General features: G+C 37.6%; 1 protein-coding gene across 6 annotated transcripts in view; it reads right to left on the reverse strand.

Moving 5' to 3' along the window:
• Window positions 1–13,422, reverse strand: part of RPS6KC1 (ribosomal protein S6 kinase C1) — a 179,968-nt gene that overhangs the window by 40,005 nt on the left and 126,541 nt on the right. For all 6 annotated transcript variants that reach the window (XM_030303034.1, XM_030303032.1, XM_030303037.1 and 3 more), the window contains 2 exons: window positions 1,869–1,916; window positions 588–720 (listed from right to left, as the gene is read on the reverse strand). In XM_030303034.1, the coding sequence (XP_030158894.1) occupies window positions 588–720; window positions 1,869–1,916 (181 nt within the window). The remainder of the gene's footprint in view (window positions 1–587; window positions 721–1,868; window positions 1,917–13,422) is intronic.

The raw sequence follows: 13,422 nt of genomic DNA on the forward strand, positions 1-13,422 counted from the left end.
AGTATTTTTTTGCCACCTGTTCCCTCTACCAAGAGCTGAAATTTCATAAATAGTTTGAAGGCAGGGCACCATGCCTCTGCTTTGTACGCATATGTGATGCCAATGGCTGTGTTCGTAAAAACCCAGATCAGAATAACTAGGTAATGTCAAACGTTAAGCAAATATCCGTGCATTCTAAAAAAGGAGGTAATTAATTAATTCTTCAGGGGATGCTTTTTAAGTCATCTAACATTAATGTATCCTTTTCGCAGAGAACAAAATAAAACCCCTAAAATACAACCTCGCTCTTTTAGCACACCTTCACCTTAAAGTTCTCATCAGAGTAGACCAATTCTAGGAGAAAGTAAGTAGTTATGTATATCGAACAAGGTTACTGTAGTTCAAATGAAATCCGCTGCTCACCTGGGTTTTCGTTTTCCCTCACAACTCAAAGAGAGCAGAGGAATAAGGAAACAGTTTCTTACATGTGTTTTATATGTTTCATCTGCTCATGCGATGACAGAAGTAAGAAGGACATTATGGAAACGGAAGAGCTAAGGAGATGATGACATTCTTTGCTCCATAAACAATTTAAACTACAAACTAACCTTCCGCGTGCTGCAGCACAAGAAATACCGACTCCTCAGAAATGATGTACTTGTGCAGACACACCATGTTGGGCACACAGCGGGGGATGATGGTCTTTCTGTTCCTGCTGTATTCACTGCTTTTCCTTAGACCCTGACAGAGAACAAAAAGGTCAGTTGTACCCTCAGTTGCCTTTGGAGCCTGCTGTGCTCTGTGTTTATCAACCAAACTAATCTATCCGAGTTACTCTGGGCTTCAGAGAAACCACTCATCTGCTGCTCTATGCCCCTCGGTCCCTGGAGGCTCTGCTGATGGCATCTGGCGTGAATCCAGAGAACGGAAGATGCCACAAAGCTGCCATTAAAATCAATTACGTGGGTCAGTGTTTTTATTAGAGATGCTCTCAAACTAAGTCATCAGGATGATACACAGTTATTTCTCTATGACCTTTTCTTAAGTTTTATTTTACATATATAGACAGATCTTTAAAACAGTAGACATTGTGAGATCATTCAAATTTCTGAGACACAAAAGGTATTCCTGATGAAACAGGTGATTTAAAATTTCAGGCCAAAAACAGTATAAAGACTATTTTAAGACTTCTCCAAAGGAACAAGGTGGGTATAGTTTCTGGTGTCTTACCCTGGTTTAAAAATCTGGGGAGATGCCAGTGATAAAGTATACTCAGAAAGAAATTTGTTTCCGCATATGTTAATGTAACTTACTGCCATGCTGTAAGAATCTGAAAAAAATACATAAAACTAATCTGAAATTAACTCTAGATGCTGTAGAAATGATTAAATTAGGATACTTTAGAATATGTACTGCCATAAGCCATTTCAATTTTGAAATTACAAAATTGAGGGATGTTTCTTTCCTTGTTCCTAGAATTTAGATTAAAAAAAAAAAAGAGTGACAGGAATGTAGATAACACTTTCCCAAATACCTGAAACAGAGACTTTAAGGCAAAATTTCAGTTCTTAGGGACTGTAATCATAATCAAAGGGCAACTGTGTGCAGTCCTCACAAATTACACAAAATGTTTTAGAGGTATATTTAAAGTACACACTATATATTTAAACGAGGGAATGAGTCTTCAACTTATCCAAATGACCACCTCTAAAGGCATGCTATAAAGTATTTATCAACTGTGACAAAAAACAGGAAGTAAAATAAATACAGACCACCACAAACACAAAAGAACATTCAAATACCCAAGAAAAAACATTAAATATTTTTCTTTCAGAAGCATAATTTGAAAATAAATTCCTAAATTCATTCAACATACAAATTCTACTTACTTTTAAAATGAATGTCTGCTCTGTCCTTGTGTCCATTACAAGTAAAACCTACATAAAAGACATGAGTAATGAATCATTCACAGTACAATGAAACATGGACTTGTAACTTTTTGAAACTATACTTTAAAGGTTTGGGGGATGGGGAGTGTTGGAATTGACTCCACCAAAGTTGCTAATTTCTGAATAGATTTTTTTTTTCTTTAAGTAACCAAATCACAGGCTTAAAACAGTCTTATCTAGAGTAGGTTTTACTGGGGTTCATAGGTGGCTCAATGGGTTAAGCATCCGACTCTTGATTTCGGCTTAGGTCATGATCTCACAAGTTTGTGAGTTCGAACCCTGAGTCAGGCTCTGTGCTGAACAGTGTGGGATTCTCCGTCTCCTTCTCTTTCTGCCCCTCCCCAACTCGCTTGCATGTGCATGCTGTCAAAAAAAACCATTTTTTCAAGTGGGTTTTATTATAGTTTCCTTTTCTAAAAATTCCATATTTTAGAAACATTTCTATATATTTACTTATTTCTATATATAGAGAATATATATATATATAATTATTTATTTTTTTTAAGAAATATATTTAAAACAAATCTAGGAATTTGTTTTAAAATATATTTCTTAGGGGCGCCTGGGTGGCTCAGTCGGTTAAGGGGCCGACTTCGGCTCAGGTCATGATCTCGCGGTCAGTGAGTTCAAGCCCCACGTCGTGCTCTGTGCTGATGGCTCAGAGCCTGGAGCCTGTTTCAGATTCTGTGTCTCCCTCTCTCTGACCCTCCCCCGTTCATGCTCTGTCTCTCTCTGTCTCAAAAATAAATAAACATTAAAAAAATTAAAATATATTTCTTTTTTTTTTTTTTTTTTAGACTTTTTCTCAACGTTTATTTTATTTTTGGGACAGAGAGAGACAGAGCATGAACGGGGGAGGGGCAGAGAGAGGGAGACACAGAATCGGAAACAGGCTCCAGGCTCTGAGCCATCAGCCCAGAGCCTGACGTGGGGCTCGAACTCACGGACCGCGAGATCGTGACCTGGCTGAAGTCGGACGCTTAACCGACTGCGCCACCCAGGCGCCCCAAAATATATTTCTTAAAAAAATAAATTAAATTAAATATATTTCTTAGAAGGAAAAATTTTCCCTTATGTAATATATATGGTTAAGAGGAAGTAAAAAAAAAAAAAAAATACAGGCATTGCTGAAGTCTCATTTCTCTTCCTAAAACCCCTTATGTAGCAACTTGGTATAATGATCTCAATGACTCAGGCTCCAACTTAAGACTCCCTTTTGGTGCTACTTCTCTATCTAAGACTCATCCTAGCTCCTCTTTTTCCATTAGCAAATCCTGTCAGCTCTATCCTCAAAATGTACCCAAAATGTGAACTGACTTGCCAGCTATTACCCTGATCCAAACAAAGATCTACCTGGATTATAACAATGATCTCCCAACAGATTTCTCTGCTTCCTCATTTGCTGCCCTATGGTCTGTTCTCTAAATAGCAGTCAGTGTTTTCTTTTAAAACAATAAATCCAAAAAATCACCTCAAGACCCTGCATGATCTCACCCACTGCCCCCTCAAGCAACCCCCTCCCCCACCCACCTTGGCAGATAGGAAGAGTGCCTATAGACAGGGGATTGATTTCTCTTTACCTACCAGGTACTAAGTGTTTACTATGTGCTATGCTTTAGCCATCAATGTTAATTCTTTCAACTACCTATAAGATACTTTTACCCTTCCTATTCTACATGTGAAAACATTAATACTTCATCTATAGAAACCATAATGGTAGATAATAACAGTATGTACCATTTGCGAGAATTTCAGTGAAATAATCTTGTAAAACTGCTTGGTATCGCCATTTAACTATTATTGCTTCTTCTCCCTGACATATGCCCCCCACAGCCCCTTAAAACAAGTACTCATCTTCCCATATTCAGCTCAAATGTCTGTCTCTCAATAACACTGATTCTCTCCTTTCTTCATTCACCCACTGTATACAGTACCAACCCCTTGAATTTGATTTTATTTGTTCATGTGTCTATCTCCCAACCAGATTTCAAGCTTTTCATGGGTATATCATAGGCAGAATAATGGTCGCCAAGGACGTTCATACCTTAATCTCCAGAACCTGTGAATATGTTATGTTCCTGGCAAAAAGAACTTTGCAGATGTAATTAAGGTCTACAGACCTTAAAACAGATTATCTTGGATTACTGAGGAGGCTCAATCAAGTCCCATGAACCCTGAAAAGCAGAGAACTGTCTCTGGCCAGAAGTGGAAACACAGAAGTGATAATGGCAGGAGAAATCAGAGAGATGTTAAGTATGAGAGGGTTACACAGTTGCTGGTGCTAAGATACAGACACCCGCATGTCAGCACTGGAGAAAGGCCACCGGCAGCTCCCAACAAGCATGAGAAGGAGCAGACAGCTTCTAGAAGCAAAGACCAGTGTTCAGCTGATAGCCAGTAAGGAAGAGTTCAGTCCTACAACGGCAAAGAAAAGAGTTCAACCTACAATCTGAGTAAGCTTGAAAGTGGGTTTTTCCCCAGAGTCTTCAGTAAGGAACACAGCAGTGCCGGCACTTTGATTATAGCCCAATATGACCCATGTCAGGCCTCTGGTCCAAAGAACCTTGACATAATAAATTTAATTGTTGGAAGATGCTAAGTTTGTGGTGATTTGTTATGACAAAAATAGAAAACTAATACAGGGCAGAAATTGTATTTCCTCCAACACATAACACATCACGATCCCATAGTAAATAAACGTTCAATAAACACAGTGAACAAATTCAGGCTTAGAAGACAGATGGCAATATGTGAAGGGAGCTTAGAAAATAAGTTGGGACTAAAGTTTCATGTTTGAGCATTCTCCATCAAAATAACAGCTAAAAACATGACACTGTACCCCCAACGAAATGTTTACACTGTGCTGGATTTCAAAGAATTAAACGATATAATGCACTGAACAATCCAATGAGATAGGTATATCTATTTTTCCTTTGTGACTGGCTTTTTTCAAGTTAAAATATAGCTGACATACAATATTGTTAGTTTCAAGTAGTGATTCAACAATCATATCATATACACTATGAAATGCTTACCACAATAAGTGTAGTTACCATCTGTCTACCATACAAAGTTATTACAATATTATTGACTATATTCCCTATGCTGTCCTTTTTATTCTCATCATTTATTTTATAACTGTAAGTTTGTACATCTTAATTCTGTTCACCTGTTTCGCCTATACCCCCAACAACCCTCCTCTATGGCAACCACAAGCTTTGTATCTCCATAGTTATGAGTCTGTTATTATTTTTCGTTTGTTCATTTGTTGTTTTCTAGATTCCACACATAAGTGAAATCAAATGGCATTTGTCTTTGCCTGATTTATGCCATTTAGCATAATATTCTCTAGTTCCATCCATGTTGTCATGAATGGCAAGATGTCATCCTTTTTTGTGGCTAATTTTCCACTGTGTACATGCACCACATGTTCTTTATCCATTCATCTATAGATGGACACTTAGGTTGCTTCCATATCTTGGCTATAGTAAATAACATTTCAGTAAACATAGGGGCGCATATAATCTCTTCGAATTAGTGTTTTTATTTTCTTCAGGTAAATACCCAACAGTGGAATTACTGGATTATATAGTATTTCTATTTTTAATTTTTTGAGGAACCTCCATGCTGTTTTCCATAGCAGATGTACCAATGTATATTCCCACCAACAGTGCATGAGTATTCCCTCTTCTCCACATCCTCCCCAACACTTGTTATTTCTTATCTTTTGAATACTAGCCCTTCTGATTATTATGAGGTGATACTTTGCTGTGGTTTTGATTTGCATTCTCATGATGATTAGATATGTTTTCTCATGTCTGTAGGCCACCTGTATGTATCCTTGGGAAAAATGTCTATTCGGGTTCTCTCCCATTTTTTAATCAGATTTATTTTTGGTGTTGAGTTGTATGAGTTATTTATATTTTTGGATATTAATCCCTTATCAGATATATCATTTGCAAATATCTTCTTCCATTCAGTAGGCTGCTTTTTCATTTTACTGATGGTCTCCTTCCTGCACAAAAGCTTTTTAGTTTAATGTTATCCCATTTGTCTATTTTTCCTTTTGTTCCCCTTGCCTAAAGAGAAAGATCCAGAAAACTATTGAGACTGAGAATCGATTACTGCCTCAGGCAGTTAGGAAACTGTTGGTAACTTTCAATACTGTATTATGCTGTGAACTGCTGGAGTAGAAGTCAGACTGCTCTGGGTTAATAATGGGTGATAAGAAGATGGAAGCGATATATATGAATCTTTCAATAAAGAAATATGCCAAAAGAGGAAAAAAAACACTAAAATGAAAGAGTTAGTGGGGACATCAGGTCCAAACTATTTTCTGATAAAATACACCTATTCTCCCCATAATTTCCCCTTGAGCTATATGCAATCTTGAATCTCCAAAGCATGGAACCACATTCAAAGAGCTTGACCTTTGAGACTTAATTTAACATGTCGTATGTGTAAAAGGAGACACTTCGGTCCTCTCTCTGCCTTTGCAGAGAGCTTAATAAACCTCTATCGAGTTTGTAAAGTAGTGTTCCTTAAATCCTGTGTTTTTGTACCAAGTTGTGACTGTCTTAAGCCACTCACCAGAATGTCAATCTTCTTTAAATAAGATACATCTCTATGAAACAGAAAACATTTCACGAGATAAAAGGTATGGAAGATGTACAAAAGAATTTTTCGTCTACCAGAAACCTCTTAACTGGCTGAACAGAATATATCCACATGAATCAGCAGTGATTCTTTGCTGATCTTACTTAGCCATGAAGCATGAAGTGGATCAGATAAAAAGACCAAATTAAGATCGACAAACATGGCTGGGAAGTGATGCTCTGTTTGCATTTACTTTCTTCTCCTACCAAGTTTGTTTGCAACTAGACAACGTTCACATTGAGGCAATAAACACAAGAACATATGTGATTTTTTTTTAAATGTGCCCTTTGACTGTCAATTTCTCCCAAACAGGTGTTGGCTAAATGATTATAAATTGGCCTCTGGATACACCTCTTCAACTGAGCCGTACAGGGCTGGTGATAATATAATTAGACCTAAAAACATCAGGCTGGTGAATGCTTTCCATCTGTTTGGCAATAATGTTTAGTTAACAATAGTCTTTAAAAGAAGCACCTTCAACTTCAGTTCTTAAAGTTATTTATAGAGCCATTCTTAACACACCAGCACTCCTGCTAACAAGAGCTTTAGCCACTTGGAAATTATTAGCCATACGGCTGTATACAAAGAGAAACGACTGCATTTAACATCTGTATCTTTCCAAATTTACACGCTTCAACCTCATTTAAAGTCATTTCTTAATGAACAGTGCTATGGCACTGCATTAATATTATAGTTGCATGCACAAAGATCATAAGGAGCCAAACATTTTTTTAATGCCAACAGTAGGCTAATCTGTAATGAAGCTGTCAGCATAAAGGACAAAATAATAGCTTCTTTAACCCTCAAACAGAATTTGTTCATTTGTGGACTAGAACACATCAATTTAAAAACTGCTCATGGGTTTGCTCACCTTTATAAAGACAAAAATCTAATTTGGTACTAATTTGATACAATTGTCTTTTCCAATAAAAGGCTCCTAAAACCATCTTTTATTTCATGATAAAACAAGTACTCTAACTAAAACTGTCATGAAATAATTACCTCGGATAGCATACCTTATTGAGAGAATACAATTAATGTATTTCTCCCTTTCATTTTTCACTCTCACTTATCAGCACTATATTAGCATATGGTCTAACAGAAGAGATTACTCCATCTTTGCCCGACGTAATATATAGAATGACTGCCTCTAACTGGGGGGGGGGGGAGAAAAAGCAGACAACTTATCCCTTAAGGATTGGCCTCATCTGTTCTTCAGTTCCGCCAGCACAATGAGACTTGCCCACTCTCCTTTCATAACGGTGGCAGGAAAGGCTTCAACTGATGATAGTCTAGGTTTTTCTATCCATTACAATAAGAAAGGCCTGATATTTAACTAGGTACCACTTCTGGGAAGACAGGAGGGGTGGGGCCATATATCAAAAGCATCAGATGATTTTTTCTTAAAGCATAGGAAGAATAAATTTGGAGAAAAGAGAGAGATGCTCCTATAAGACACTATCATTGTGGTGAGGAAGTGTGAAGGCTTTCCTCTGGTGAGGATTAAGTGTCACCTACTCTTGAAGCTGTTTACAAATTTAAATGTTGACATTCAATGTATGTAAGTCTCTGAAAATAACTTTAGCTCCAATTCCTTTCAAAAGAAAGATTACTTGAGTAATTTGAGGGAATATCTATCTATCTCTACTTTGGTGCCAGTTACTTCACAGGATTCTAGAACAATTAATAAAAGTTAAAAAAAAAAAAGTCTATAGAGGTAGTCATATCGGACAAGCACAGGCTTTCCCTTAATGACATCACACTACTATTTGTGTTTGCTAGATGTAATCTGAATGGACTTCAGAAGTTGTGTTAAGTTATACTACTGGGAATTCACATATAAATAAACATCTCGAAAAGAATGGGATCAATAAGAAAAAAGCCAGAGAAAAAATGGAAGCCCAACTCTGCAAGTTGAAGACACTTTTTCTCAACAGAGTTTCAGCCAGATAAGAATATACTTACTGTCCTCTGTTAAAAACTAACTTAACCATGATTAGATAAATTATCAACTGAACCCATCTTGGCAGTATTACAGAAGTTGGTAATCTTACTTTTATGTAGAATTTTTTTTTAATAGACTTCACGCCCAGCATGGAGCCCAATGTGGGAACTGAACTCACAAGCCTGAGATCGAGACCTGAGCTGAGATCAAGAGTTGGAAACGTAACCAACTGAGTCACCGAGGTGCCTCCGCAGAAACAGCTTTAAGCAACAAAACGAGGGCACTAAATCTTTGCTTCCTCCCTGATACCATGTGATGATAATCAAGTTATTTCTATTTACTGCAAAAACCCATCTCATTTTGTATGCTTAGTATTCAAACTGTATTTCCACTCTTATTTAATTCCATACCTTATTCTCATGACATCTCTTATAAAATTCCAACTACCAGAAAACAAGGAATAGTACTAGGTAACCTTTAATACCAACAACTCTCCCTACTGGGCCCTAACTTTCTCTTGCCTTAACATCAGAAGGCTAGCAACAGTCCCTGTGCCACCGCCAGCAACTCCAAAAGTAAAAGATGTTGAGCCCACAGGGGGCCTCGGTGGCTCAGTCAGGTAACCATCTGACTCTTGATTTCAGCTCAGGTCATGATCTCATGGTTTGTCGCATGGAGCCCTGCGTCTGGCTCTGCACTGAAAGTGCGGAGGCTGCTCAGTATTCTCTATCCTCTCCCTCTCTCTGCCCCTCCCAGGCTCACACGCACTGACTGACTGTCTCTCTCTCTCTCTCTCTCTCAAAAATAAATGATAAACTTTTTAAAAAATTTTTTTAAAAAAGATGTTGAGTCTACAGTTTTTGTCCATCAGAAGCTGCAGTGACAAGAGCATCAGCATGACCAGACTGTGGAGAGGCACTTCTCTCATGTTATGCCATTAAGCCAATCTGTTCTCCATGGTCATATGCTCACAAAAGTATTTCACTGCGAAGAATTCAAATATGAAGAGTGAAATTTGACATAGATACTTTGTAACTGTAACCTCAAGGATATTTTCATTTTACTAGTCTCAAGGATCTATGTTTAACAAAGCATAAAAGGTACCCCCAGATTTTTTTTTTTTTTTTGAGAGAGAGAGAGAGAGAGAGAGAGAGAGAGAGAGAGAATCCTAAGCAGGCTCCATGCCCAGTGTGGAGCCCAATGCTGGGCTTGATCTCATGACCCCATGACCTGAGCTGAAAAGTCATCAAAAGTTGGATGCTTAATCGATTGAGCTACCCAGGCACCCCTAAAAGGTACCCCGGGGATGAAGGATTTAAGGGAAACAAACAAACCAACAAAATCCTCAAGAGTCTTACCAGTGTTTTATTTGTGCTAGGACTTTCAAACCATGGCACAGTATCATGAAGTAGGTGAACAAACAATCCAAAAAGGACACTGTGCTGTGGACTGGTGGCTAAGTCAAAAAAAATCACCAACAATTTAGAACAGGGTGAAATATCTCTTTGAGGTAAGGTGAGTTCTTCAAGCTTCTATATAACCACGCAATCTCTTCAAAGGTCGGAAACAAAAGAACAAATCTACCCGGATTGTATGGAGGTAATAGTAAAGATCCACAATTCTGATTCAAAATACGAGAACTCAATAAAACCTCTAAGGGTTTACAGAAGTACGTTTAACTCCTAAAAACATTTCCTATGTCAGTTTATCTAGTATTTGTCTTAACTACAGGCAAAGTGGCGCAGGAAAAGGGAGGAAAAGAACCACATTAGGAAATGCAAGCAACACCAAACTAAGCTGGTAAATAACTAATTTCCCTATAAGAAAACAACTAATTTTAGATTTCTTTAAATGCCCAGACATTTGCAAAGGTTTTAGTATGCTAATGTTTTAATTAAAAGATACTTCAGCAGTGAAAGCTCTTTCATATGCACTACTGATTCTTCATCAAACGTTAACTTCCCAACTTAACACCAGTACAGCCGGTGGCAGCCTGAAGGTTTACCATCTGCTGCTACCCAAAGTCACTGTGGCCACCTTCAGAACATATGCATCAAAGCCCGAAGATAAGAGGCTGCCTAATACTGCCTAAGTCAGCATAAGGGGGATGACGGACCCAGAGGCAGGCAACAGGCAAGCTCCCAGAAAATACAGAACATCATGAACCATCAGTCACCTCTTAGAATACATACCCAAGGTCACAGGGGATTCTCGTGGTTGAACAGAAAGACAAGAGACATACTCCCTCTAATGGGATTTACTTAAGTAAATTAAGTAAATGTGATGATTTTTTTGCCTTTAAAAAAAAAGTGCAGGGGCCGATTAGCCACATTTAGAGTGGCCCATAATTTTATTCAAAATAAGGATACAACGAATAAAATGAAATATAAAAGCTAAGGTATATTTTAATCAGTCTATGAATAATAATCAAGGTTTCTTTTATGCAGTCATAGAAGGTACTTTGTTCTGAAAGGTTTCTAGGTACCATCATACCCACAATCCAAATGTTACCCAAGGAAAATGTACTTTCTGAGATTAGGTTTTATAAAAATATCTACAAAATAACAATTAAAAACCCTGATTTCTAAGGCAATGATTCTATTTGCCACAATATTTCATACAGAAACAAAATATTATCACATCTCTTAAAATATTAAAAACAGAGAATCTTAAGAACCTGGCTATATTCTATCATAATACTGAAAAACTGGCATATATTCATCTTAAAAGAAATCAACTAGTAGGAAGCTTTCTTGTATGTCATTTTTGCTTTCTGGGTTTTATGGGTTTTTTTCCATATTTTAAATGCAGTTAGGAGAAAATCAATATAGAAAATATTTTTTAGAAAATAATAACAAAAACATCTTTTAATTCTTGGCTTTAAAATGGCAACAGATGCATTTGGTTTGCATTAATTCTATATTAATCCATATTTTTAAAAATTCTTCAAAGCTTCCATAGGGAATTAGTTATAAATTAATTTAAAACCAGGGCATTATTAAGCATTTATGTACCATAAGAACTGTCATAATGAAGCCCATTTGTCCTGCCCTCTATTTAAACTGAATATAGCCCTAACCTGTTGAGTGCAACTATCTATGATCTCCACAACCTAGGTGAACTCAATTTACGCCTTTGTGTACTTAGTAACTTCAGTAATGATCACGGTGATTTTTTTAAGGACCATACTTTGTCACTGTGATAGCTAAAAATAAGTGCTACCAGAATAAATTCATCTTCGAAGATATGCTATTGATGAGGGAGCATAAGGCAAGCTGAGGGCAAAGTACAAGCTAGCACACCCCCCCAACCCACCTGCCAGGTAGGATATGTGTGATATTCCTGGGAAACTCCTGACTGCCCAAGAACAAAGGAAAGGAAAGAAAACAAATGATTGACTGATAGAGACCACAGTCATGCAGGAAAGGAGTCTCCTTCGGTTCACGGACAACTTAGTAAACTGCAAGAAAAAGGCAATCTTATCCATAACCTAATCGCCAGAAATCTATAGACTCCGTTTCCTAGAGCCCTAATACCACCCTCATCAAGATGCAAGGGGGTTTAAAAAGCACTTGCCATGGTGATGTGGGAAACAAAGGCAAATGAAAAATTAAATTCCCTTACTGCCTACTCCCTTGACAAGTCCTTGAAACAGGCAGAGTGACCTTCCTCTAGGAACTCAGCTGCCTCAATGACACTTTGCTGGGGACAAAAGGGAATCTTGGCTCAACATTATCCTGACGCCCCAGGATCCCGTGAGTCTCCTCAAACACATAAAAATTCCTTTGCAAACCTCCTTTATCTTTAACCCCCAAGTATATGTTGGCAATCATACTCCAAGCTAATGGCCCCCTGATATAAATCTGAAGGGTCTCATGACTGAGGTTTTACTAAAAGGTAATAAATGGCATTTTCCTAAGAACAGCGAGCCCCTCAAGATCCTGGAAATCTTGCTTCCAAAACTCCTTAGAGACTCAGGCTATCCCTAAGCCCCTCCCAACCTGAAGGTATATAATCAGTCATTCTTCACAACCCCAGTGCAGCTCTTTCTGCCCACAGGTCCTGTCCCCAGGCTTTAATTAAATCACTTTTGCACCACAGACGTCTTTAAGAATTCCTTCTTGGCTGTCAGCTCTGAACCCCTACAATCACCCCAGAATCCCATCACTATGAATATATTATGAATCATATTAGAAAAAGCAAATAAGTATATTTTGGTGGTGCTAAAACAGATCTGCAAATACAAGTAATTTACTCAAAATGCAAAGGCCACTCCTTCCTACACTGTTTTATTCCTTCAAGAGGCACTGAAATTGGGTTGGCAAAGCTTCTTTCGACAGACTAATATCAGGATCAGAAAAGATAAAAAGGATCCAAAAAAAATGTTTCTCCATTTCCCATCTAGAAGTCACTTAGTCAAACCCCTGGATTATTCATCTTTAGGCAAATAGCTAACTCCAGTCCAGCCCTGAAGCAATGCAAAAAAGATGTGATTCTCCAGAAAATAATCCAGGGAATAAATATTTCAACTGCAAACATGAATTTAAAATCTCTTATATTCCTATTAGCCAAATGTCAGTGAATGTAAGCCATTCCTCAAAGATGTCTCCTACCATGAATGTGAGGCTGATGATCTAGTGAACAATAAAGTTATCACAAAAATGTCTTTTACATACATATATGAAAGAAGAGTTTTACTTTGTATAATTTTTCGAATCCTAGGCCTATACATCTTATTACTTCATGAAACCTGTTTCCAAAGGACATGGTGTGTCTTTGTAAGAAAACTGGATATAAATGTAGCAGAAGGCAGAATATAAAAGACAGAAAAATTGGGTTTAAAACAGAAATGTTGAAGAGCTACAAAAAACATCCACTTAGGAGGCTCTTCTC

This window comes from Lynx canadensis, chromosome F1 (genome assembly GCF_007474595.2).
Source record: "Lynx canadensis isolate LIC74 chromosome F1, mLynCan4.pri.v2, whole genome shotgun sequence".
NCBI classification, from domain to species: domain Eukaryota; kingdom Metazoa; phylum Chordata; class Mammalia; order Carnivora; family Felidae; genus Lynx; species Lynx canadensis.